Here is a 26,610-nt window from a genome sequence, read left to right as displayed (position 1 = left end):
CACGAAAAAGAGACCAACGGAGTGCCAGCATATAAGTTTCGGCATCCAAAATAGCCCCACCACCCATGCGTTTGGGGGTACATGCATGCAACCAAGAAATCCATGAAATGCCTGAATGCAAGGAGTCCTTCTTCCATAACATGAAAGGAATCTACTGAGTAAGAGCATTCAATGTAGTAGTAGTTCAAGGCAGCAATGGCAAGAAGTGAGCATTGGCAACATAATTGTCTGAGCCACTTTGAGGCGAACATGGAAGGGCCAAGCTTGCGAATTCCAATACAAAAACTTAGCTGCCAGTTTCTGTGAAATCCACTCTAGTAGTTGCTTCGGCCGAACATCAACACCCAAAGGGTACCCAAGATGCCTGAAAATGAAACCACAGGGAACAACCATTCCCTGCTAGTCCAATGACTGTAAATCTGACTCCGTGCAACTGAGAAGGGCTGATTTCAAAGCATTGATATGAAGGCCAAAAGCATGACCAAAAAGAGTCCAAACATCTAATGCTTTGCGAAGATTATCCTTGTCCGTACGCAAAATCATAAAGCTCGTGAAGAAGCCGCAACACTAATGGTGTAGATCAAACGAGACATCCGAGTACCAAAGCCCATACTAGACATAAGTTCTACAATGAAAGACCTGTCTAAATAATCAAAAGCCTTTTCCAGGTCCAATTGAATCAATACCACCTCCTGATTAGAGTGCCTTGCATAGTCAATAGCCGTTTGCACATTTAAGACATTATGCAGAATGTTTCAGCCCTTAATAAAACCATATTGAAGAGGATACACAATGACAGGAAGATGCTTATGGAGCCGATTCGCCATTACTTTCGAAAAGATTTTATACATAAAACCCATCAAAGAAATATGTCGCCAATGTTTCAACATAGACGGCAAAGGAACTTTTGGAAGCAGTTTGATAAGTCCTTTCCATGAGGAAGGCATGAACCCCATTTCCCAAACCTGCTGAAACATAGCCGTCATTGGTTTCACCAGTTGGGTAGCAAAAACCTCAAAGAATTCATTGGTGAAACCATCCCAACCGGGACTTTTATCCTTGGGCAAATGTAACAAGACATCTATAACCTCCGCCCCACGAATATCTGCCTCCAAAGTACATGTGGAACCTGATTGCGGACCAAATCATAGAAAACTGAGCGGGCATGAGTAATTTGGTCAGAAGGTGAAGGAGTAGAACCAAGAAGGTCTAGAAAATAATTCCTGCACATATTCACAATAGTCTGAGGATCCATTACCATTTGACCTTCTGCATCCTGGAGTCTAGTCATATTCTCTCGAGCACTAGATGCATGGAGAGCTCGAACGAACTTATGAGTCTGACAAGCGCTATCTTGCAAATTCTCACACAAATTTTGGAATTTGGCCTGCTGATAAGATTTCAACTAAAACTCTTTAATAAGATCAGCCAAACGCATAGCCAATGGCAGCAGAAATACATCATTTGGAGTCTCCACCAGTAGAGAACGAACCAAAGCCAATAATTCCTCCGCTGCTTGTCGACGCCTCTGACAAAGAGAGGCATGATGGATCCCATACTGCCAAACAACCCGCTTCACATTACAGAGCAATCTCTCTCTCTCTCTCTCTCTCTCTCTCTCTCTCTCTCTCTCTCTCTCTCTCTCTCTCTCTCTCTCTCTCTCTCTCTCTCTCTCTCTCTCTCCGTGAAGATAATTGAATTAAGTAGTAAATATTTACATCAGACCATCAAGTCAGCATTCTCTCTGTGCATCTCTTACTTTCTGTTACATCAGACCATCAGGTCATCCAAGAAACACACACACACTCTCTCTCTCTCTCTCTCTCTCTCTCTCTCTCTCTCTCTCTCTCTCTCTCTCTCTCTCTTTTTCGTAAAAGGTAATTGTATTAATTACGAAAAAAATACACGATTACTTGATTACAAGATACATGATGACCCTAAGCCATCATGTGAAGAGGTTCCAGTACTACGAGTTACAAAGTCATGGCAAAGACGCGGAGGAAATTGCCATATGCCAGGGACGTAAGTCCTCCCTAGAGAGCATGTCAGAATGCTGGAGAAGATCTAGCTGCCAATACAAGAGGCCCTTAAGCCTAGCAATATGCCGCTGAACATTATAGGCGGAATCAAAAAGAAAAGCATTCCGAATGGTCCAGTTATGCCAACAGCCCCAATATCGAAGAAAGTGATACATGAGCTTCATATGTGGCTGTGTCGGAGTGGGGTATTTGGGCTGCCCAAAAACCCAATCAAAGGGGCGCAGTGTGAAACCAACCACCGCTCGCCAAACGGCTGGCAAGAATAACCATACTTTCTTAGCGATGGAGCAAGAAATAAATCGGTGCCGGGCGGATTCCACAGTAGTGGTCCAAAAGAAACAGTTGCCATTGGAGATTCGTCGCTTGGAAAGAGTTGAAGCAAGCAAAAGACCACCAATCATCACTCTCCAAAGAAAGACCTTATATTTCAAGGGTGTCTTGTTCAACCAGCCCTCCATCATAGTTGCCCTCCACCATGACCAGGATTTATGCAATCCCCATAGAGTATTCGCTTTAGTAACCAGCCATTGATGATCTTTAATCAGAAGATGATACACCTGGTTAGCAGAAGCTTTGCTTAAATTCAGCCGGCCTTCGAAGTCCCAATCCTGCCAGGGATGATCCAAAGCAAGGGCAGGAAAGGGTTGTCTGCTCTGGAGCACCATCAAAAGCTGTTCCCATAAATGCCTATATCCACGAGGGATCCTGAAAAGCCTCCTAGCTGTACGAAACGATATTAGCATATTGCGACTGGCAAGGGTGGCATCCGCGACTGAAGATAAGCCCAAACGTGCCATCCAGGTGAATTGTGGTCTAAGCTCGTGTTTACCTTCCTACGAAAGTAATCGCGAGACTGCCAGCAATTCCAATTGAAAAGAATTAGTAGTTACGCGATCCTCCGCTGGATGCCACTGAGCCTTCTGGAGGACCAGTTTCCAGGAACATACCAAATGAGTAAGCAGCGATGAAGAAGAACTGGAGAACCGCGAATCAACATTAAGAACACGCCACCAAGAACTCCGGATTTGAGTATTGCCATGCAAAAGCCCATGATCCTCAAGGAAATAACGGGCTATAACGACCCACAAATGATGATCTGAGCACATGGCGCGGAAAAGAGACCAACTGAGTGCCAGCATGTGAGTTTAAGCATCTAAAATAGCCCCTCCACCCATGCGTTTGGGGGTGCACGCATGTTTACTGCAGCACAGAGGAGCGGGAAATGGAAAAAGAGAAAACAAGGAAAAGGCGTCTTAAATGGCAACTAGACCCGAAAAAAGATTAAATGCACGGGCACAATCCTCAAGAAGTCTTGGAGTCGCCCAAGGAGAGTAAAAGAATAAAAAGCGCACCATTAAGTGCAAAAACACTTCCAAAACCTTGTAAAAGAGCGCCACGCTCACTCCTGTGCAAATTGTATGCATTAGTTGGGGATAGGATAGACTAGAACGGTGGGAAATGAGGAAATGGGCCTAGGCTAGTGGCAGGCCATGTAAAAAAGAGGTATGACCGCCCATGGAAATTAAGGCATGTATATAAAGTTAAAAAGTGAATGGGAAGCTCATTCTTGTGGGTGGCAAAAGCTTCTTCTTCTTCTTCTCTTGTTTCTTGCCTTCTTGCTTGTGCTTGAGAGAGGGATTGAGAGAGTGAGGGAGTGAGGGAGTGAGGGAGTGCTTGTGTGAGAGTGAGGGATCTTGGAGAAGAAGCTCTCCATCTTCTCTCTTCATCTTCTCCTCCTCTCTTCTCTTCTCGTCTTGCGCGTGGCTATGGAGGATGAAGCTCATGGGAGAGGGATTGAGGTTGCTTGAGCTTGCCTCAAGGATCGTGGAGCTACCGGTGTGCAAGAAAGAGGAGGGTACTCGATCGAGTATCAAGGTAAGCTCACTACACCCGTAAGGTAGGCATTGCGCGTCGGCTATGTGAGAGGTAGCCATGGCCGCTTGGTTCGAAACACTTGAGCAATAAGTGGTCCGTAGGTCTCGGGGTAGAGCTTGAAGCTCCCCTCCATTTTGGTTCCGTTGTCGCGACCGACAGAATCGAGCCTTGAGCGCCGCGCGCATCAGATCCAGCATGGAAGTAGGGTTTGCAGCCTGAACCAGTGCTCGAGATAACTAGGAGATTTAGGAGGTTTTAATCCATGGAACAAGTAAGTATTTGGGTTTGTTGGAAGCATTAGATTAGGATTACTGTTCCGCATTTCTGTTTTTCATATTGGCTGCACTAGATTAAGGTTAGATTAGGGTAAGAAAAGAGAAAACAGAGGTTCTGGCTACTGCTAGAAACGGAAAAACAGGGGACCAGATTCAAGTTTCTGGGTGAAACAGGGACAGGTAACTGGCTGTGAGGTTTTGCAGTGCTGGGAAAGGACCTGAAGAGGCTTGGGAGGCCAGGACAGACCTCATTTCTTTAGTTGGCCTTGTGTGTGTGTATGTGTGTGTGTGTGTGTGTGTGAGAGAGAGAGAGAGAGCTTCTGGTTCACAGGACGAGGAAACGCGACCCCGATTCTAGGCGCATTCGATTCGTGCTGTTTCAGGTGAGTCCGGTGTGTTCCAAAAATGCTCTAATCAGATATGGGAAGTCTGTGGTGATTGAGTGCAGCAGGCATTAGGAAGGATTAAAACGCGCCGGGATCGCGCCCTGTCCGACGCAGTCGGACAAACCCGCAATGGTCCGATCCCCAGAATCGGACCACCCAAGTCCTAGGCTCGGACCGTCCAACTCCCAGAATCGGACCATCCAACTGAGAGAGAGTCCGACCAGACTGGTCTGATTGCCCATTAGAATCGGACCATCGTGGCCCTCGGACTGCCCATTAGAATCGGACCATCGTAGTCGGACCATTGGAGCTAGACTCGGACCAGTCCATAGTCGGACCACTTTGAAAATAGGACCACCCTCTTGGTCCAATTCCCAGAATCGGACCAACCCCGTCCGACAGTTAGAGTCGGACCAGACCGGTCCGACTGCCAAAATCGGACCAGCCCTGTCCGATTCCCAAAATCTGACCATCTTGCCAAAACAAAAAGATAAGGATCTTTTGCTGACCTTGCCACAGACCTGACCCCAGGACGCAACCCTGAACATCCCCAGGATCCAGTTTGGCTATTAGAACCTCAGAGATTAATCGAACTTAGGGTGCGGAAAGACCATAGAATAGCCGCGAACCAAGTTGGGAACTCAAATTAGGCTGGGAACGGGGGTAGAAACAAGGTGGAGTTTGCATTAAACGCTTTCTGCATCGGCACTTCACTCTTGTGCTCCACTAAATTTGCACAACAAGAAAAGAGAAAAGCCTGTTTTCGCACCAAGCACTACAAAAGCACTAAGCACAACGTGTGAGTAAGAATCGCCGCTGCTTTCGAATAACAAGGAACACATCTGAATATCTGATAACATTAAGAAACCCACTCGTAGGAGAAGACCCCAAGACTTAGACAGGTGCCTAAGCGCCCTACTAGTAGTACCTGGAGAGAACACGAAGACACGGGAAGCAACAAGATAGAGGAGTGGAAGCTACCAGAGCTGATTGGATTCATTGACAATCTCGTGGAGATGGAAGCAGAAACAATGTCGGGATCAAGAGGCGACCAAGGGGCAGACCAATTAGACTTAGGAGAATTTCCAACTTCGGTCCAAGAACTGGTCCACGACTACGATCTACTCACCAGGACCGTGATCCAAGGTAGACCTGTAGAAAAAGTGGTGGCTAACCTGGAAGAAGAGAGAAGAGCTATCAAGAGAGCGTTGGAAGGTATAATTGCCTACAACCATGAGCAAAGGGCTAGAAGGCTGCAGCAAGACATGAACATGTACAAGGCTAGACGAGTACTAGACCTAGTTGGGGCAGCCAAGTCCGCACCGAACGTGGAGAGGGAACGGGCAACAGAGGCTGGCATGACGTTGAGTGAACTGGTGGCAAAGCGACTCATGGACAATACATCCATGGAACAGAGTGCTACTGCCCTAGCCACCGCGCTACTGTCAGGATTGGGAGTCATGCAAGGGGCTAAAGGGCAGGCTAGAATCCCCATAGTAGCAAAACAACTAGCTCGATACGAACCTAGCAGTGACCCGTACAGCTTCATGGAGCAATTCGAGCAAGTGTGTGAGGCAAACGGTCTTACTGACCCTGCGCAACGAGCTCAAGCCTTCGGCCTGTGCTTAGGCGACAAGGGGAGGACCTAGTACTCTAGTCTGGATGACGCAGAACGTACAAACTTCGCTCGCCTTAATGGCCTCTTCATCAAGAGGTTTTCGGAGGCAGGGTATTCGGATAACCTCATTGTTAGGTTGATGAATATCAGTCAAAGGGAGAAGGAGGACGTTAGGAATTACGTTACTCAAGTGCGTAGCCTCTACAAGAGAATCCCTGCCAATGATGGACCTACCGAGAGGGCAGTGTCTATAGTGTTCATGAACGGGATTCGGAGCGAGGAGCTCTATAAGGCTTTGGCCAGTAACTCCACCTTACAACGAGACGTGCTAGCTCGAGTCTTCGAGGAGGCAATACCCATAGATGATCAACTCAGTGAACGTAGCATGAGGACTACCAACCGAGATAGTGCAAGCCAGAGGGACCCTAAGAGATCAACCACCTTAGGGGAAAAAGCAACTGCTAGCGCGCAGGACAAGGGAAAGAGTGTAGACCACGACCAAGGGATGGCAGAGATGAGAATGGAGATTGCACGGTTGCAATAGCTCGTTAGAAAGCCTATGAGATCGCATGTACAATGTGTGTACTGCGGCGACAATCACCTTCCAGTGGAGTGCCAGGATCCTAGATCTCGGCCGTGCTCAAATTGCGGTAGATTTGGACATGATGCAGCGCATTGCAGAATGCCGAGGAGACTCCCATATACGCAGCAGTACAACCCTCCGTACTTAGGTAATAGGCCACCTAATTTCTTTGGCAGGGGAACCCAATTAGCTCGTCCAGCACCAACTGACTCAAGACCTGTCGTGCCTAGGCTAGAGATGAACCCAACTAGTATACCCAGGCCACCAGGGCCTCTTGTGGCTCACCCACCTAGCGATGCTCCTGTTCACTTTGTGGAGGAGCCTAATGAGGAAGAGACCTATGTCAATCCATTCATATCCTACGACGAGGAGGGCAACCCAAACCTGATGGACTATCGGCCAGTGCCGGTGATGGCTTTAGGAAGAGGACGAGGCAGAGCCTTTGGAGGGCCTAGCCAAGACCCAGTCACATGCTAGACTTGCGGCCACCCAGGCCACATTTCATCACGCTGCCTAGAGCGAGAACAAGCTAACAAAGACAAAGAGGATCTCCGATGCAGAGAGTGTGGAATCACACATCTGTTTCCTGACTGTCCTAGACGGAAGCCATCAACGAGCACTCCCAACATGCCATCGGTGCCTTTGGGGCTCTTTGGAGTGGAAACTTTTGGTAGTGAGGATAGCCCATCCCGCTACATGCTATGACGCGAGCTTAGACGAAACAAGCAGGCATCTCCTTGCCAGGGCCAAGTAACCTTGATGCAACCTCAATAGGGAAGAAAAGCCGGAGGACATGGAAAAAGAGAACCGATGCGAAGATAACTCTTAAAACCGAGGAAACGACTACGCTGGTAACGGGAAAGAAGGTCACAGATGCAGAGGCAGAGACCTTGGCTCCTAAGACAGCAGAGCTAGGGAGTGCCAAGGTAGGGGGATATCCCCACCCCAAACGGCAACTCGAGGCTATAGCCAAGGTCAAGGAGTGGATCAAGGACGCCCAAAAGCACCTCGAGGACGCTGAACTCATATTGGAAAACCCTATGGATGACTTTTCCAGTGTTAGCACACCAGTCTCACCCTCAAAACCACAGGTTGGGAGCATACTTGCACCACTAGGAGTAACTCAGCGGCAAGGCTCGCGGGAAGCTTACCAGGGCAGACAGAATGCATGGCCTAGAACTGCTAGCCTCAGAGGAAGACAAGGGTCCAGTAGCCTCCTCACAACCTTGCTATCCACTCCAGTAACTCTAAGCTTGGAGGATCTGCTTAGGTAAAACCACTCCTTGTGGCAGGAGTTAAAAGACTCGATCGAGGGACACGCAGAACTTGCGGGTGCTGATCCGCAAGATCATGATGCAATTACACGGATCCGAAGTCTAACTCTACACTCAGATCCTAAGTCTTTGCACATCAATGCTTTTTGGAAAGGCACTGAAATGCACGCAGTTTTGCCCGTCCTAGCCTTAGGAGACATGACTCGAAAAGGAATTGTAGACACAGGCACCGGTGTTAGTGTGCTAAACCATGCGGTCCTAGAGACATGGGAAAACCCTCCTGTAGAGACTGCTAGATTCAATGTCACGCTAGCAAACGGAATGAGGGTAAGACCATTTGGGGTCTTAAAGAATTGGCCGGTAAAGATTGCCGGTGTGCAATTTTCGGTAAACTTCATTGTCATGAAGGGAGTGGATTACGACATACTATTAGGCCGACCTTGGATGAGGAATGCAGGAGTCATAGAGGACTGGGGCAATGGATTGATTTTCCTAGGGAACAGAACTAGTGCAGTGAGGGTAGAGATGGACACTTGGACGACGACACCTGTTGACCTTGCTGCCATCTCGGCTATGCTAAAAGGCGATACTCCAACGACTAAGCCTTATGGATCGCTCGCTAGATATATTCCTTGCCCTGAGGATGAGAGGGATTGGATGCACGTTTTGGCAACCATTGACCTACCATTCTCCGATGAGGAAGGGCCACATCAGCAGGTTGCTAAAGCCGCAACCATGCCAACTGAGGAACCAGTTGTGCCGCTTTGCATGATGGCAGGAAGCTCACTCAACCCAGGCAAACCGGCCTCGTCCCGCATCCCCAGCAACAAATTAGAGCTTCAGGAAATCGTAGAGTATCTGACCGATAAATTGGACGGCAATTTGGCTGCTAACTTAAAACCTCTACGTGACCTTTTAGCTAAACCAGAATGGAAATGGACCAAGGTCCATGACCTGAACTTGTTATATAGCTGGGCTTTAGTTACTGACGACAAGGAGATTGAAGAGGAAAGCTTAGGGGATGATGAGCAGTCAGAAGGACAGGATCCGGATGATGAGGAGAATGAGGACTGTCACTCTACGGGAGAAGAGAGTGAAGAAGAGGTAGACACAATAGAATATGACACGGAGGGAAAAGCGATAGAGCAAATCAGGGCAGACTTAAGGCCTAGGAAAGAAGGGATCAGTCGGAACGAAAAAGGAGTCATGCTAATGGAGTGTAACAGATCCTGGCTAGAACGAATAGGAGCCGTAGATTACGAGCAAGCCGGAGTAGCACAACCATGGGTAATCCCAGTGCTCAAGACAGATTCACCTACGGAACTACGACCCCCTGGGGAAACACCTTCCTCAAGTGAGGGATGCGAGTTCAACTCAGAGTCGGAAGTTAGCACAGAGAGTGATCCCGAGATACCGCAACCCTCTAAGGTCAAACGCACCAAGGGAGACTTGCTAGTCCACCTGAGGCGCAGGAGGCTAAAAGAGAAGGCCAGGAAGCAAGCAAGGGACTCAGAAGCGGAAAGGCAGAGGAAACCACAAGATCTACCCAAACGGTTTACAAATTTTAAAAAAGGTGACAGAGTGGTGGTTCTGTTAGGTGCAAAAAGACAAGGTCAGACTAGTGAACCGATCGAGGGACCCGCCAAAGTCAAAGAGGTTAACTTGGCTGGGAAAGGGGAAAAGCCAAGACCTGTGTTCGTTGCAGATGACTTGGGGGAGGAGGAAGAGACCAAACTCGTTGCGCTCCTGCAAGAGTACACTGACGTATTTGCCTGGACATTGGACGAACTTAAGGGAGTCGACCCTAGGGTCATGACTCATAACATCCCAATGGTTCCAGATGCAGTGCCAATGAAACAACGACCTTACCCCATGAATCCCAAGCACGCCCATGCAGTGAAGGAGGAGATTGATAAACTCATGAGGGCAGGTTTCATATATGAGATCGAGCACACGGACTCGGTATCACCTATCGTGATTGTCATGAAGAAAAATGGAAAAATTCGAGTGTGCGTAAACTACAAAAAGATGAATGCCGCTACGAAAAGGGATAACTATCCTTTACCTTACACCAAGCACATGCTTGAGAGGGTAGCAGGGAAGGAAGCCTACAGTTTTCTGGATGGTTTCTCGGGTTACAATCAAGTGCAAGTGCACCCCGACGACAGGCACAAGACTGCCTTTGCTACGGAATGGGACATGTTCGCCTACATTGTCATGCCTTTTGGGCTAATGAGCGCACCTGCAACTTTCCAACGCCTAATGTGCACTATCTTTAAGGACATGCTTAGGCGCGAACTGGAAGTGTTCGTAGACGACCTATGTTTACACTCTAGTTGGGCCGAACACTTGGAGAAATTGAGAGTTGTCTTTGAAAGGTGTAGGTTGTACCACCTCTCGCTAAACCCCTTAAAGTGCCAGTTCTGGGTAAAACACGGATGCATCTTAGGGCACGTAGTATCAAGGAACGGCATTGCTACGGACTTTTCCAAAGTCAGAGTCATTGTTGACCTACCGCCACCCGACAACTACAAGGGAGTTCAGTGCTTCTTGGGACACACTGGATATTATCGACGATTTGTGCTAAATTATGCATTAATAGCTAGACCTTTGTACAAGCTATTGATAGTGTTTGAGTGGATGGAGGAATGCCAGCACGCATATGAGGAGTTGAAAAAGGCTCTTACGACTGCACTAATCTTGCGAGCCCCATACTGGAACGTAACGTTCCATGTGCACATAGACGCCTCTAAGTTCGCTATTGGAGCCGTGCTATGCCAGCCTGATGAGCATAACATGGATTACCCGGTGAGTTTTGCCAGCAGGCAGCTCACAAAGACCGAGATGAACTATTCCACGACGGAAAGGGAGAGGTTGGCCATGGTATTTGCGGTAAAGAAATTTAGGCATTACCTGTTGGCCACTCCCTTTGTTTTCTTTGTTGACCATCAAGCCCTACTGTATCTTGTGAACAAGCCTGGCGCTACAGGACGCATAGCTAGATGGTTACTCCTTTTACTAGAGTTTAACTTCTCTGTGGTTGTACGCAAAGGAAAGCAGCACTACATGGCTGACCACATGTCCCGCATACCCACAGGAGAAGCCGCTGGGCAAGGGGTGCCTGATGATTTGCCGGACGCCCATCTTTTTGACTTGTCTAGTGAGCGAGAATTATTTAAAGCGGATTTGACGTCGTATTGGGCCGATGACATAGTGCGAGTGCTAGAAAATGGACTATCAGAGCGACCCATTGAGAAGGCGAGGCTGAAGAGACTTATCTTGAAAATTCAACCATATCAACTGATAGCTGGCCAACTCTACAGGTTGGGACAAGACAGTTTATTCCGCAGATGCGTATGTGAGCACCAGATGCACGACGCATTGAACGAAGCACATGGCGGAATCGCTGGAGGACACTTTAGCGGGGACACAACAGCCCGAAAGGTGCTACAATCCCAGCTATGGTGGCCCACCCTATTCCGCGATGCAGTTAAATTTGTAAAGCACTGCGATGAGTGCCAAAGGACCAAAGTGCCGTGCGAAAGGACAAGATGGAGTTGACCCCTGTCATAGCCCGACAACCCTTCGAAAAATGGGGCATCGATTTTATTGGACCTATCAGTCCTGCAGCCCAGTATTCCCAAGCTCGATACATCATAGTGGCGACCGACTATCTAACGAAATGGGCAAAGGCACGAGCCACGAGGAAGAACGATGCTAGGACCACTGCAAAGTTCTTGTGGGAGTAGGTCATTTCATGGTTTAGCTGTCCAATTGAACTTGTAAGCGACCAAGGCACACACTTCATTAATGAAGTGATTGCCCACTTGCTCTCTACCTTCCTAATAATTCATCGAAAGTCCTCTCCCTATTACCCTCAGGCTAATGGCCAAGCCGAATCCACAAATAAAATCCTAGTCAATGTGCTTACAAAAGTCGTGTCTACTTCGAGAAGTGACTGGGACAACAAGCTAATGGCGGCCTTGTGGGCCTATCGCACAGCTTATAAAACAGCTATAGGACAGATGCCCTTTAGGCTGACGTACGGAACTGAAGCCATTTTGCCCTTAGAATTCTTCATCCCTAGTTTGAGGCTAGTAGTCCAAGAGCATTGGGAGGGAAGAGAGGCTTGGACCAACCGCTTGGTGAAACTCGAGCGCTTAATGGAGACCCGACTCCTCGCCACTCACTCTCTGATTTGTGAAAAGGCTCGACGAAAAATGTGGTTTGACAAGCATGTCAAGCAGCAAGACTTCGAACAAGGGGACCTTGTTCTGCTGTACTCGGCAAAAGGATATAAACAGAAGATGAATTTTCGGGGGCTAGGGCCTTTCAGAGTCCGCATGATCGGTAGGACCGGGAATGTCGAGTTGGAGACACTTGACGGTGAAAGAATAGGCTTTTTTAATGGTAGCCGCATTAAGAAGTACTATCCTCCTTCACATCCATTACATAAGCCACCCATGCTAGAACCCCCACAGAACGTCCGCATGGCTACTATAACTGACCTTACAGATCAGGACGAAGAAGCAGTGGCACCGGCGTACCTACGGCTCACAGTTGCAGCAGGAGCGGTGTATTCTTTCGAAGCCTTGATTGATGAAGGTGTCGACTACAACATCTTAACGCATGACCATTGGACACGCATTGGTCAACCGCAACTACAGCCCACTAACGCTAAACTCACCTCGTTTGGGGGTACCGCTTACCCACTCCTAGGGAAGTGCAAGGTGGTTGTTTCCATCGAGTCTGAAAGTTTACCAGCCTTCTTCCATGTGTTACCTGACAATAAAGGAGCTGGTAATGTGTCGCTATTGGGTCGCACTTTCAAGAAGCAAACCAACTGTAATGTGGATTACAACCTAAACCGCATACATCTTGCTATCGGCAATGTGCGCATAGTGACAACCTTCAGCAAGGGCTGTCTTAATTCCCCCACCTTTACAAAGCCACCGGTAGAAACCCCTACGACCACGCCTCAGACCGAGTCTGAACAGACGGAAACTACGGCCTCGTGCCGGGCTCCCGACCCCAGGCCCAAACCCACCAAGAGCGCTCACAAGGCCAAAGAGCCCAAGTATCTATGGGTGCCAAAACGGCAAAAACCACATCCGGGTAGACCACCCAAGTATGATCCTAAACGTCAAAATTATCAACCGTCCCGACCTATAAGGCAGTCTAGGCGCTATCGCCGTAGACACACAACCACGCCGCGCTGGATTTCCAAAGATCTCTTGCGGGCACAAGGATACTACGAGGGCAATCCCTGGATTTGGGTGCCTAAAAGTGGCCAGCTACGAAGCCCATCTACAAGCAATCTCACCCTAATGAGAGAGGCTTGCACAAAGGGCGCCCAGCACATAGTTAGCAGGCCATGGCCAGCTGTGGCTAGCAAGCCTCAGCTCATCTATCGACCAAAGCAAATGCCACAGGCCTTGAACCTACCTAATCCAGAGAACTTAAAAACCACTATGACTGCTCACTCAGAACCTAGCACAACCCCCATGCCTCCGGACCTTCCTGCAGCACCTCAAAGTGCTTTAAAATGTAAGGCCCAACCTGTGACACGGATGAGGGAGTCACATCTATCCAATACAGTTGCACCACCCCTGCCAGCGGGTCTGAAACCTTCATACGCGATACGACCTTTCCTCTCCTTGGCTAAGGACCTTGCCGCAACTTCTGGGGATAACTTAATAACCTGCATTAAAATGTTAGACGAAACTTTCACTACATTTGCTAGAAGCTACGAGAGGCTAGACCTAGGCCTTTTTGACGAAACGCTTGCTTCGGATGTTCGTGCATTACCATGCACTTGGGAGGAATACGAACTTATGACCACTAAAGTTCCCAAAATTGCTGCCGAACTGATAGCAAACGACGAAATCTCGAAGGATCAAGCTGCCCTAAGACGCCTTATCACTTCGTATCGTAAGCCTCCTCGTTCTGCTCCTGAACAGGAGTTGCACGAGCTCACGCAAACGGCAAGCTCACCTTCCACATTCTTGCAGCAGTGGTTTACGCTAAGGATCCAATGGGAGAAAAAAGGTTGTCGCATAATGACCAATGCTGAGCAACGTAGGGCAGTTAAAACTATCGAATATGACCCCACTTATGTGGCACCTATCTCGTTTAGGGTCTTGGCCATCACCGTAATCAACATTTGGACGACCATGTGCTCGCCCACCCCTACATTGACCAATTTCTCACCGAAGAGGAATTACATGTAGCCAGTCGCCTCAATACGGGAGATCTCTTCCACGATGTTTTGACCTACATTTCCCAAGTCTCCATCCAACCATCTACTCTTGATTGTCATGCCCAACTCGAATACAATCCAAGTTTCTATGATTGGCTATTGGCTAGGTAAGTCAACCCCCGCGAAACAGCGCTTACCTCGTCCTTCCTATGCTAATCCTAGGAAGGATTCCTTGAAAGATCCCCCACGGAAGGGGGAGCAATGTGGGTAAGAGCAGAGCAAAAATGAAAAGTTATGCTATCTAGCTAGCAGATTGTTATAATTAAGTAAGTTTCTATGGAAGAATACTGCAGAGTAAAACAATAGCAATGGTCAAGCCTCTAAGCAAGTGTACCCATTTTGGGCACATATATTTTTCTCTCAAACTGAGTTTTGATTAGAAATAAGCCGATTGTTAGATATTAATGTTGGCATGGTGTGTTGACAGGTCACCACCATGGCAGGACAGGACAAAGGGGGCAAACTCCCATTCTCTGAAGAGGAAATGACCAAATTCGGCATCAGCATTGAGACGCGAGGATTCAGTCAGTTCACTTTCAAGCACACACTGAATCTGGACGAGGCCATCCTGGAGGAACCCACGATCAAAGACTTGGTGGACAAATGCCACCTCCACAAGTATGTGGAAAAGGTGGAGCAGGCTGTGGATTACAGCATGTGTGCGGATTTCCTGAGGAATTTCGACAAAAGCAGGAATTGTGGCACCGTCACAGTAAGGACAGGGGAGCAGGAAAGAAGAATCGAAGTGCCCCTCAATGCAACAATCATAGAAAAGGCCCTGGGGCTTGTGCCCAAGAAAGAGAGACGGCCGAGACGAGATGTTTACACCATGCTGGGGGTCAAGAAAGAAGCGATGCATACCGTGGATGGAATCAGCTTGGCTGACATCCCGGATCCAGCAGTGAAATTACAAGCAAAGATGATCCATACCCTCTTCTCGAGCCAACGGTACAATGAGCTGATGAACAGGATCGGGGTCCCACTGTTGCAAAGCATAGCAGCAGGAGTCCCTGAAGAAATAGACTGGAATGGATTCGTACAGAAGACCATTCAAAGTTCAGCTGTCGTCCTCACTCCGGAGGAAGCACCAGCAGGAGGAGAATCCCCTGCCTCAACCGCGCGCTCCACAAGGAAGAAACCTGCGTCAAAGGCAGCTACAATTAGATACGGGGGTATCCTGACAGCCATAATAGACGAAGCAATAAAGGATGAGGGCGTCATGGATAAGGAAGCCGCGCATCAAAGCCCGCCTCGCCACGAAGGAGGGGAATCAAGCGAAAGAACAACAAGTGACAAGGGAGAGCAGGAGGTGCCGCCTCCGCGAGCGAGCAAACCCGAAGAACAAAGCAAAAGTGATAGGAGACAGAAGGAGAAGAAAGAGAAATTAAGTAAGGAAGAACGGGCTGATATCAAAAGGGCTCAAAAAGAGTCTCGAAGGGCTGTGGAAGAAAGGAGGAGGAAACAGGAGGAGGAGCTTGCAAGGATAAGAGAGGAGTCGAAGAAGGCAGAAGAGGACAGGAAAAGAAGGGCGGAGGAAGAAGCCGAGGAGCAGCGACTAAAGGAACTGGCCGAACTGGCGGAAGCTACACGAAGATCGGTGGAAGAGACTCATGGGGGCGGAGAACTCGAACCCGCAAGCCTTGGCCATAAAGCCGAAGCCAGCGCAAGTGTGGAAGCGGCTCCGATGGTCGTAGGCAAGGACAAGTCTCTCCTACATCCACTCCCTCCCTCCTTTGTGCCGACAATGGCTGAAACTACGACTGCAACTACTGCACAACCCCATGCCTCCCCTCGACACAGCACAGCTCATGACCATGGTGCAGATGCTCGTGAGCAAGGTGGCCGAAATCGTGCCTGAAACTAGACTGAAAAGGCCCACCGCCGTAGATGCAGAGTCACAGCAAGACCCCAAACGACAAAGGCTGGAGGCATCAACCACCACGCCCAATACTCCCATGCCTGCCAATATAGACTATGACGCATATATGGCCGAGTTACTGACACAACTGGACAAGGCAAAAGAAGAGAAGAAGGTGGCCCTGCTGGAACTAGAGAAAGAAAAGGAGACGTCAGCGGCCCTAAGGCTAGAGGTCTCAAGGAAGGAAGCCGACAGACGGAGAGAAATAAAGGCCCTGCAGGACCAGCTAGCAGAAAAAACGAAGAAAGCCCAAAACAATGAAAGCCGCCTTAGGCAAAGGCTGGAGGACGAGGAGCAGAGCCTGGTGGCGGAACAAAGGAACCTAAAACTACTGATGCAGCAATACAGTGATCTACAGCAAAGGGTTGCCCAAGTGGAAATGCTCTACCAGGAGGTTCAGGAAGGCAAAGCCACTATTCCACAAGAACATGCCACGGAGCCCCAGTCATGGCAAGAGCAAGAAGAACAGAACAGGTTAATAAGGGAAATCGAATTCCTGAAAAATGAAGGGCCGGGAGTCTCAGCAGCTGAAGAAAAACGGCTACAAGATGAAGTGCAAAGATTGCAAGATGCACTGGAGACCTCCCAGGAAGACGTAGAAGCCCTCATGGCCATGACCTTTAATCAAAAAAGGCTATTCCTCGCGCTGAAATCCAGAGCCAAGAGCAGTTGGAGCAAGAGAAATCAGAAATCCTGGCCGAGGCGCACCACAGGCTCAGCATTGTCAATCAAGCAAGAGGGATCGCTGAAGAACAGCTCGATCAGAAATTAAGAGAAAGAAACCAATTATGGTTTTTATCAAATGAGCAGCAACAGGTAGTAACCACCCTGGCGAGCCAGCTGGAGGAACAAAGGCAAAGGATGAAGGAGAGAGCCATGGAGTGGGAAAGGAAAAACTTTGACAGGGTAAGGGACTTAACTGAACGCCTGGAGGTGGCAGAATGCGAAAGAATGCTTGCCGAAGCTAGGGTTGAGGCTGCAGAGATAACCACTAAGACCCAGCGACAGGCCTTTCTCAACACGGTGCTCCACGTGACGCAAGCCGAGGGCGATGATACAGTGGAAAATGCAAAAAGAAAGTTGAAGCTAACCACCCGGGCTCTAAGATATGGTCTTCAAGAGCGGGAGCTTCCAACAAGTACAGGAATAACTAAAGAGCAACAATTCTACTACCTGCACTGTACGGGCCTTTCCACTGCTGAGCTCAAGGAGTTAGGTTTTCAAGAGCAGGAGCAGCCACCGCCACCACCACTAGTCATTCCTCCTGTGGTTGAGCGAAATGTCGAAGAGGGCCCGGACTTCGAGCAAGATGATGACGAAGAGCAACAAAGGATGCCGAGTCCGCCTCAACCTGAGATCCCACAAGAGGAACCTGCCGATGCCGAGCTACCTGAACACAGTTACAGCAAGGAGAAGGAGACAAGAGTTAGCTGAGGAGGCCCAACGCCGAGCACGCACACTTCCACGACAACTCCCTGAGGAGCCCATGCCACTGAGGAATGATGCGCATCCTGTAGATTGGCCCCAGGAGCTGGTCATCTGGCGCCAGCGAGAGCTACATAAGAGGCCGTTCGAGCTTTCATTCGCTTTTCCACGCTCCCTGGACCGGGCCCTGCCTTTAGGAGTCGTAGCCAAGATCAAAGATCTGGCTAACGAACTCGCAAACAGATGGATGGAAGAAAGAAGCATGATAATGACTAGGTGGAGACAAGAGCTACGAGAGTACTGGGAAGACAAGGTTAATCTGGTTTCCAAACCCGTCCAAGGCTAGAGGCACAGCCGAAATGGCAAAGGAGGATTTGGGACACCAATTTTGATGCCTAGACCGCATTTTGTAGCTCCCTCCCCGAAGAGCGTAACGATCCCATCTACATGCCCTACCCCCGTAGGCATGGAGTAGACTAGACAAAGATTTACATGGAGATTATGACTTCCCGAAAATCTATAATGTAAATGCTAGAAGCCCGGAGGAGTGCTTAGTATTTAGGATAGAAGATATACTTCCCTCCATAAATTGTTTTCTTATAGACTTCTCTTCCTGCCCCGATCCAGCATTCTTAACCACTTGTAATTACCTCCGACTTCTCAAATTCCTGCTACTCCAGAAACCTGCAACAGAGGAAGCCCATCTCCCCCCACTCTTTTTTTATATTAACTTCGGAATAGATAGTAGAGCCATGACTAGGTTGATGATGCATGCCACTCTCCTCCCTGCCTTCTGCTTAGAGCTCTTAGAGAATATGAGTGACACCCGTTTTGCAAGGTGTAATCACCCCTTCTTGTCCACCACTCCTCTGAGAGCTAAAGCCGGTATTAAAGAATACCTACAAAGTCGCGCATTTTTATCACAATGCCTGCGACCGCCCCGTGACTAAATAGGTGCCCCATACTTTGCCCAATGTACTCTCTCTCATTCAAAAAAAAAAAGCACCACCCTCACTGCATCTAGAGTCCTCTCTAGCCCCTCCCCCACTTCACACTTAGGGCACATCAAGGGCAGGACTTTTCAGACCTGTCACCCTAAGTTTTGCACCGCACTTCCAACGCCGCACGAACTGGGTCCTCAAGTGTGGGACATTACCAAGGGCTTGCCCAAGGTTAGACCCATCTCTCAGTTCCACTAGCACGGGCACCATGCACTACACAGTGAGCTAGACATACCCCCTAGAAAGTGCACCACTTTTCTTGCAGGTTATGTTCGTGTTTCAAGAACGGGCTGCTTGGTTGAAGGAGATCATCTACTACATCCTCCCACGACAAGGAATTTTTCCACGAGACGGAAATGACCACATTACTGCAACTTCAGGAGCTTCGCTGCGAAGGTTTAAATGGCTCAACAGATTTCATGTTGCCAATCATCCGCCTAACGATGGGGCTGCTATGACTGAACCAAATCAAGCAGAAGGAAAACCCAGTGATGGAGCTGCCATTGGCATAGATCTTGGAACCTCATCGTCCGATGATCCATGCCCACCGCTTCAAGATCTACGGATCGCTTATTGATACCACAAGCCTGAAGACTTTCAACTCAAAACTAAAGATCCTCTACTCATAGACAAGGGTTTTCAGCCCAGGCCACGGCTTTTCAAGGCAAGCAGCGTTCAAGGGGTTTCTCCAGAATAAATCCCTCCAATACCATCCTCCTAAGGGATTGCTTATTGCTTCAAGCGTTTCGGATACTCAAAAGACGACCGGCTCCATAGGGGCGCCAGAACAGTGTGAAGGATGCCCAGAATCTTCGTGAAGCCTAAAGCACGTCGGGATCTCTCCTGGTCATCGTCATCAAACTCCATCACCTCTCATTCACAAGCATCAGCGTCATCTACCCACCAGTTCCACCTAGTAATAGCATCATCTATCCCACTACTTTCCACCACAGTGCCATGGGACTGGCACTTGGCTAGGAGGGGGGTAATGTTTACCACAGCACAGAGGAGCGGGAAATGGAAAAAGAGAAAAGAAGAAAAAGGCGCCTTAAATGGCAACTAGACTCGGAAAAAGATTAAATGCACGGGCATAATCCTCAAGAAGTCTTGGAGTCGCCCAAGGAGAGTAAAAGAATAAAAAGCGCACCATTAAGTGCGAAAACACTTCCAAAACCTTGTAAAAGAGCGCCAGGCTCACTCCTGCGCAAATTGTATGCATTAGTTGGGGATAGGATAGACTAGAACGGTGGGAAATGAGGAAATGGGCCTAGGCTAATGGCCGGCCATGTAAAAAAGGGGTATGACCACCCATGGAAATTAAGGCATGTATATAAAGTTGAAAAGTGAATGGGAAGCTCATTCTTGTGGGTGGCAAAAGCTTCTTCTTCTTCTTCTCTTGTTTCTTGCCTTCTTGCTTGTGCTTGAGAGAGGGATTGAGAGAGTGTCAGGGAGTGAGGGAGTGCTTGTGTGAGAGTGAGGGATCTTGGAGAAGAAGCTCTCCATCTTCTCTCTTCATTTTCTCCTTCTCTCTTCTCTTCTCTCGTCTCGCGCGTGGCTATGGAGGATGAAGCTCATGGGAGAGGGATTGAGGTTGCTTGAGCTTGCCTCAAGGATCGTGGAGCTACCGGTGTGCAAGAAAGAGAAGGGTGCTCGATCGAGCATCAAGATAAGCTCACTACACCCATAAGGTAGGCATTGCGTGTCGGCTATGTGAGAGGTAGCCATGGCCGCTCGGTTCGAAACACTTGAGCAATAAGTGCTCCATAGGTCTCGGGGTAGAGCTTGAAGCTCCCCTCTAACGCATGCGACCAAGAAATCCAGGAAATACTTGCATGCAATGAATCCTTCTTCCATAGCATGAAACGAATAGACTGAGTAAGAGCATTCAGAGTCGTAGTAGTTCAGGGCAGCAATGGCAAGAAATAGCCATAACCATGCCTCAGTCCCAGCATACCAACGCTCTATATGCCCATGTAATGCTAGCTATCTAGACAACTCTAGTGCAAGTTGGGGGTATCTCTATCTCGGCAAGCTCCAAAGCCTATGTAGGAAAGTTACGATCTGAAAAAGAGCCTATGCAACTATGGGCGGTGCTCGGATCTCTGCTCTAACGATCTCATGTCGTATGGAGGGCTTACTATTGGTCATCCGCTTGTGAAATCATCAATACAGTACTAGGGGTCTCTTCCTTTGCTCCCATTCCTCATATACCTCCTCTCCCCTCAGTAGTGGCTGTTCCTATGTGGCTCTCCTCGTATGATAGAGGCTTGATCCCCATATAGGGACCCCCTATAGAAGTGTTGCTGTGACCAAAGTGTCAAAGAGCTAGAGCTTTGTCCAAGGCTCCTAAAACTATATGTGTGCATACTAGCTCTCCATCGCTCCTAGGGCCGCATTTCCTTGTGTTAATCTGTACTCCACTCCCTTCCTCAAAGTGAATCTCAGCCCTAAAAATGTAATCCCCAAGTAAACATCTCTCTAGAACACATCCACTAGAGTGTGTGTGTGTGTGTGTGTGTGTGTGTGTGTGTGTGTGTGTGTGTGAGAGAGGATCAATGCATGCAATGATACTCAATCACAAAATAAAAGCCACTATACTAATGAATAAATGAGAGTACAATGCTCGAAAGACCACAATAAATAATGCCATAGTTAATGTGCTAGGATTGCACAAATTCCCCCTTTTTTTTTTACCTAACCCTAAAAGGCTTAATTGTGATTGGAAACCCTAACCCTAGTGTCACTAGAGTTCTAGGGCACTATGAGTCTCAACTATTTTAATAATAGTTTAAACATCCAAAACATGGATCAAAGGGCATCAATGCAAAGCCCATGAGATGACCTACATGTATGACTTACAAATGGAGCCACCTTCTCCCATTAAGCATAGCAAACATTTGATATCAGCCCACACAACTAAATAAGATCATCAAGATGCACCTTATTAAACTAGGATTCAAAGGACCTGAGCTTCAGAAGTTCTCCATGACCACAATTCACTTGAACATTGGTAATAATAATCCTTCATTAGAGCAATAGAAAGATGTATCCTCAAGGCTCATCCTTACAATTTTTCTCTATAACTGGAAGCAAATTTTCCACACCACGAAAAGTTAAGCTTTTGCACGTGTCTACAAGTGTCTCGATATGAACTTTGCAAAATTGGAAGTCTGAAAATACCAAAAGCGAAGGTTTCTCCAAGGAAGCATGTTTTCATAAGCTTGGTAATAAGGCTCAGCTAGTAAAACGTCCACCTGACACAGCAAAATAGCATTTCATATATTACATGCCCATGTTCTCCCTAAACCGTTCCTGGCGTGAACTCAATCATGCACTACTTTAAATGAGAAAAAAATTCTTACCTTTCTTTGATCAAAATCTCCAGACTCAAGGTCAACTGCTTTCTTCCTTAAAACCGTAACCTGGTCCTTAATGATACCATTGACATCAAGCAGCGCTTTATAGACTTCAGAAGGAATGGTTCTCAAACCAGGAAGAAGTGAAATTACAGATGCAGCCTTGCATCTTGCTGCAGCTAAAATGCTCAAAGGGAGACTATCGTCAACAACAAGGATTAGGGATGCTGAAATGGTGCTGCGATGCTGAAAATAAGCCATGATAGTTAGACCTGTATTAATTATTTCCTGTCAGCTGATTTAAAAATGTAGGATTAAAAAACTTACGAGTTTTTCGATAGTAGCAATCAATTTTGACCTCCATGTGTGTACACCAAGCAAACCAATCCTTTCCGGTGCCATTGACCACTCAATTTTTTGATTAACTGTTGTCAATTCTTTTGATTTTTCCATTGAAACAACATCATATTTGAAGCCAATCTCATCATGAGTAGCCTTTATAGTTATCGCTTCATCAATATCCATAGATATACCTCTGCCTGGAATAAACCACACACATTGTTTCCAATGGTCATGCCAGAGCTCACCTAAAGAAACAACAAAAGCATGTGTTAAAATGATCATTAATCTTCTAATCATATTTGCTTGAAGGCTGGAAGACCTAACATCAATAATGAAATAATTAATCAAACATTTTAATATTGAATCCTACAAAAACTATATAAGGTTTATGGGATGAAAGAGGGAGATTCAAATATCATTTTGTGACGAATGGAAAGGCAATGACTAAAGGCAAACAAATAAGATGATACCCTCAACAAGAAAGACTTCACGTCCTACAAAGAAACATAGTAGCATGGGGATCTAGAAAAGATGAAACAGAAACACCCTCAAAAAATCCAGTCTAAATTCTTGTTGGTTAAGCATTGGGGATCAACTTGAGGATCAAGAGCTCTTGTATTGAGGTTCTCATTAACGCCCACAAAAATTAAACCCAGGCCTGCCATTTCTTCTAACATTGTGCAATGTCTTCTGAAGGAGGTGACTTCAATAATCTAGACATTTTGGAGTATCAATGATACATCGCTTCCTGTTGGGCCTCCTCTTCGTCATACTTCAGCCACATGAAGCCGCTCATGGGAAACTTTGATCAAGAGGAGCTGGTAGCCCAACAAAAGAAGCTACTACTTTGGAGGTTGGAGGAGATCAAACCACAATTGGGTGGTCCTTGGCAGCCAAGCATTAAGTGGATCATTTTACGGTATTAGTGGAGACAGAGAGGACTTGGTCCAAGCCCCCTTTCCCATTAGGCATGAAGATGGCACTATACCAGTATCACTTCTTGCAACTTTCCCATGATGACTTCATAGTGAGGCCGAGATATATGGATGCTCAACTCTCTTATGGGCTTCGAGTTGCTATTGGACAAATCCGCACCTCATCACACCAGCTAATGATTGAGACCAGTCGATGAATTCATGTTGCAGCAAATGAGAGGATATGCCACCTTTGCATATGGGAGCCACAGACGGAGGAACACTACAATTGTAGATGTACTGTATACTATGATATCCAAGGCCGCTACCATTGCCTCTTTAAGAAGGGCTTTGGACCATTAAGACACGTGATGGACTATTATGAGGACTAGAGATGTCTAGGACTTTTCTTGTTGGAGCTCCAACGGCGCAGAGTAGCATTGTTACGAGATCAAAGCCAATCCTAACCATGTCCACCCCTCCAAAGAGTAGTTACAAACTTTTTCAGTAAAGCTAAGCCCCCCGCCACTACATCTCCTACTGACAAGCACCATCGAGGGACATCATCAAGTGACATCACAATAGACAGAGCTACAGTGTTATGCAGTGCACAATGCCCTAGGTTACCTACTCGGCAATATCATAGGCATGCTCATATGCAAAACATTCGCACCACGATTGCTCGTGATAGACGGAGATTACCACGCTACCTCAATCAGAGATAGCTGGCAAAGTTTTGGTGGATTCCATAGATTGAGAGGGAGATACTCTATACTCTCTTCCTTACTTTTCATTTCTCATTTCAGTTTATCATGTAGATCTAGACATAATTTTGTTTTTCTTCTCTGATGAGAGATGATGATATCAACTGTACTGGTTCTGGTCTCACCACCACAGTCCACACACAGACAAGGAGTACTGAGCGATCGACCGGTTCAGCTTAGCAGATCTAGACGTCCTAGGCCTCCACACAGACACCGACGACACCTTCATAGGCGGATACAGGGGATTATTGCTCGGGCTAGAGCTAGGCCCTCCATACCCACATGAGATTGTACCATTTTGGAGCTCATTGTTACTAGATAGAGCTCTATGTTTTACACATAGCCATAGTTAGTTTCCTTTCTTATTCTGCTTGTGCTACATATTTTGCCCAGACAATTGTACCATCATACACATCATTGTAACTCATGGTCTCATAGGTCATTTTAACCTTTTGTAGACGTTAATCTCTCCTCTCATCTCTCATCTCTCTCTCTCTCTCTCTCTCTCTCTCTCTCTCTCTCTCTCTCTCTCTCTCTCACACTCACAGCACCGTATTTTCAGTTTCCAGTTTTTAGCTTTTCATTCAGCACTTTTATTTTGGATAGCTGGACCTCATCAGTTGTATCACAGTTTGTCTCATAGGCCAGTTTTGGTCTTTAGAAGACTCTCTCTCTCTCTCTCTCTCTCTCTCTCTCTCTCATGATCAAAGAATGCAGTCGTTCTCTCTTGCATGATGGCCAAAATGAATGAATGCAATTGTGAGCAGGGTCTCTCGCATGTTGGTTAGCAGGGAATGCAGTCGTGTGACTAGTCTCTCGCACATTGGTTTGAATGAATGCAATCGTGAGCAGGGAATGCAGACGTGAGCAGTCGTGACCAGAGAATGCAATCGTGAGCAGTAACTGAAAACAGTGTGAACGCATTTGGGCTCGTAAAAGATTATTGGGCTTGCAAAAATTTAGTGAGGGGTTGGGGAAGCCCTAGAAATTTGCAAGAATTTGCAGGAAATCACAGAAATTGCTCTGATTTGATAGTACAAACTACAAGTTGAGTGGATTTGCACACAGTGTGTGAGAGATGGATAATGTAGACAAATGCAAGCATCAAACTGTGGAAAATGAATATCTGGAAGACGAATCTGATCAAGAACTAACACAACCATCCATGGAATCCATGTTCAACACCCCTTCTAAGAAAACACGGTACAAGACGTATGGCCGTAGGGTCCGTGATTGGACCGTCTCCCCAGCATCTGGCAAGCATGGAAAGACTTCACGCACCATGAATGAAAAGAAATACAAAGAAATTCATCTCATGATTCGCTCTAAACTACAAATTATGAGACAAGAATTGGATAAAGAAATACAAGAGCAGGTCAAAACCAAACTGATAGTAAATCAGAGGGCAGAAATGCAAGACATGCAGATAAAGATTAAGAAAGACCTACAAACACAAATGTTGTCCGAAATGCATATGCTGAAAACTGAAATGCTGAAATTTGTAGATGCCAACAAAGCTGAAATCTTAGAACTTGGGGAAGAAATTGAATACATTTAAGAAAAAAGAAATGAACGCACCAGAAGAACTACAAAAAGAGAAAGAGGCTTTGAAGGCATGTGAAAGGGAGGTTCACACATGGGCGGAACTGGCAAAGACAACATAGAAGCAAATAGAAGAAGCTAGCCCATGGATTGAGGAAATAAAAAAGAATAAGGGAACATCAATGAACAAGACTAAAGTAATGAATGCTACCTTGGAAGAAGAGACTAGGAGACAGACTAGGATTTTACATGTACGGGTAGTACGATGGGAGGAGAAGAGCAGTCCACAGGAAGATCCTAAGACACTTGATGCAAATTTGGGCCTTTAGACGTACCTATCGTTAGTGCTTGGAAAAAGGCCTTCCTCTCCAAGAGGAGAGCCCTCAAGGGTGAGAAGATTTATTTGGATGAGGACCTTACCCCAGCACAGATAGCGCATCGCAGAGAACACGTGCCCTAGGTATTGGAGGCTCGCAAAGAGGTAAAGTGGGCTGTTTATAGGGATGGACGAGTCATCATCACTGACAAAAGGACTTCATGACGGTAAGAGGCCTATGAGACACTTCGCATGTCAATATGGAATTGTAATGGAGCACTTCGCTTGGATGCTAGTTACTTTGAAGATAGCTTCCGAAACATGGATATAGCAATGTACACAGAAACACACCAATGTAAAGGTAGCACACTACCAGACGTGCGGGGATACAGGTGGGAAAGTGCATTTCGTCCAGCAGCTAGAAAACCAAGAAGCACTAGGGGTTCTGGAGCTGTGGCCATACTATACCGGGAAGACCTCAAAGGGATAGTGCAAGTAATGAAAAGAGATGATGATGCACGATATTTATGGATTAGGATACATGCAGAAAGACCACGGGATATATTCATCGCAATATGCTACTTTCCTCCTGCAAATTCTACCTATGCCACACGAAACAGATCTCCCTTTGATGTACTTTATGAGGATATCATGAGATATGCTAGCATTGGGGACATATTATTAGTAGGAGATTTCAATGCACACATTCGAGATAGACAGAGT

At 47.1% G+C, this 26,610-nt stretch overlaps 1 protein-coding gene across 6 annotated transcripts in view; it reads right to left on the bottom strand.

The window, feature by feature from the left end:
- PRMT7 (protein arginine methyltransferase 7) overlaps positions 1 to 26,610 on the bottom strand; it is a 163,506-nt gene that overhangs the window by 49,380 nt on the left and 87,516 nt on the right. For all 6 annotated transcript variants that reach the window (XR_015690948.1, XR_015690950.1, XR_015690949.1 and 3 more), the window contains 3 exons: positions 22,337 to 22,596; positions 22,016 to 22,255; positions 21,834 to 21,907 (listed from right to left, as the gene is read on the bottom strand). Coding sequence is in view for 1 of the 6 variants with exons in the window: in XM_087678532.1 (XP_087534658.1) it covers positions 21,834 to 21,907; positions 22,016 to 22,255; positions 22,337 to 22,596 (574 nt within the window). In the remaining 5 variants the exon portion in view is untranslated. The remainder of the gene's footprint in view (positions 1 to 21,833; positions 21,908 to 22,015; positions 22,256 to 22,336; positions 22,597 to 26,610) is intronic.

This window comes from Lygodium microphyllum, chromosome 5, assembly GCF_053477565.2.
Source record: "Lygodium microphyllum isolate KBCC chromosome 5, Lygodium_microphyllum_v1.1.10, whole genome shotgun sequence".
NCBI classification, from domain to species: Eukaryota; Viridiplantae; Streptophyta; class Polypodiopsida; order Schizaeales; family Lygodiaceae; genus Lygodium; species Lygodium microphyllum.
Note: the sequence above shows the minus strand (reverse complement) of the source record. Positions and strands in the feature narration are given on the sequence as shown.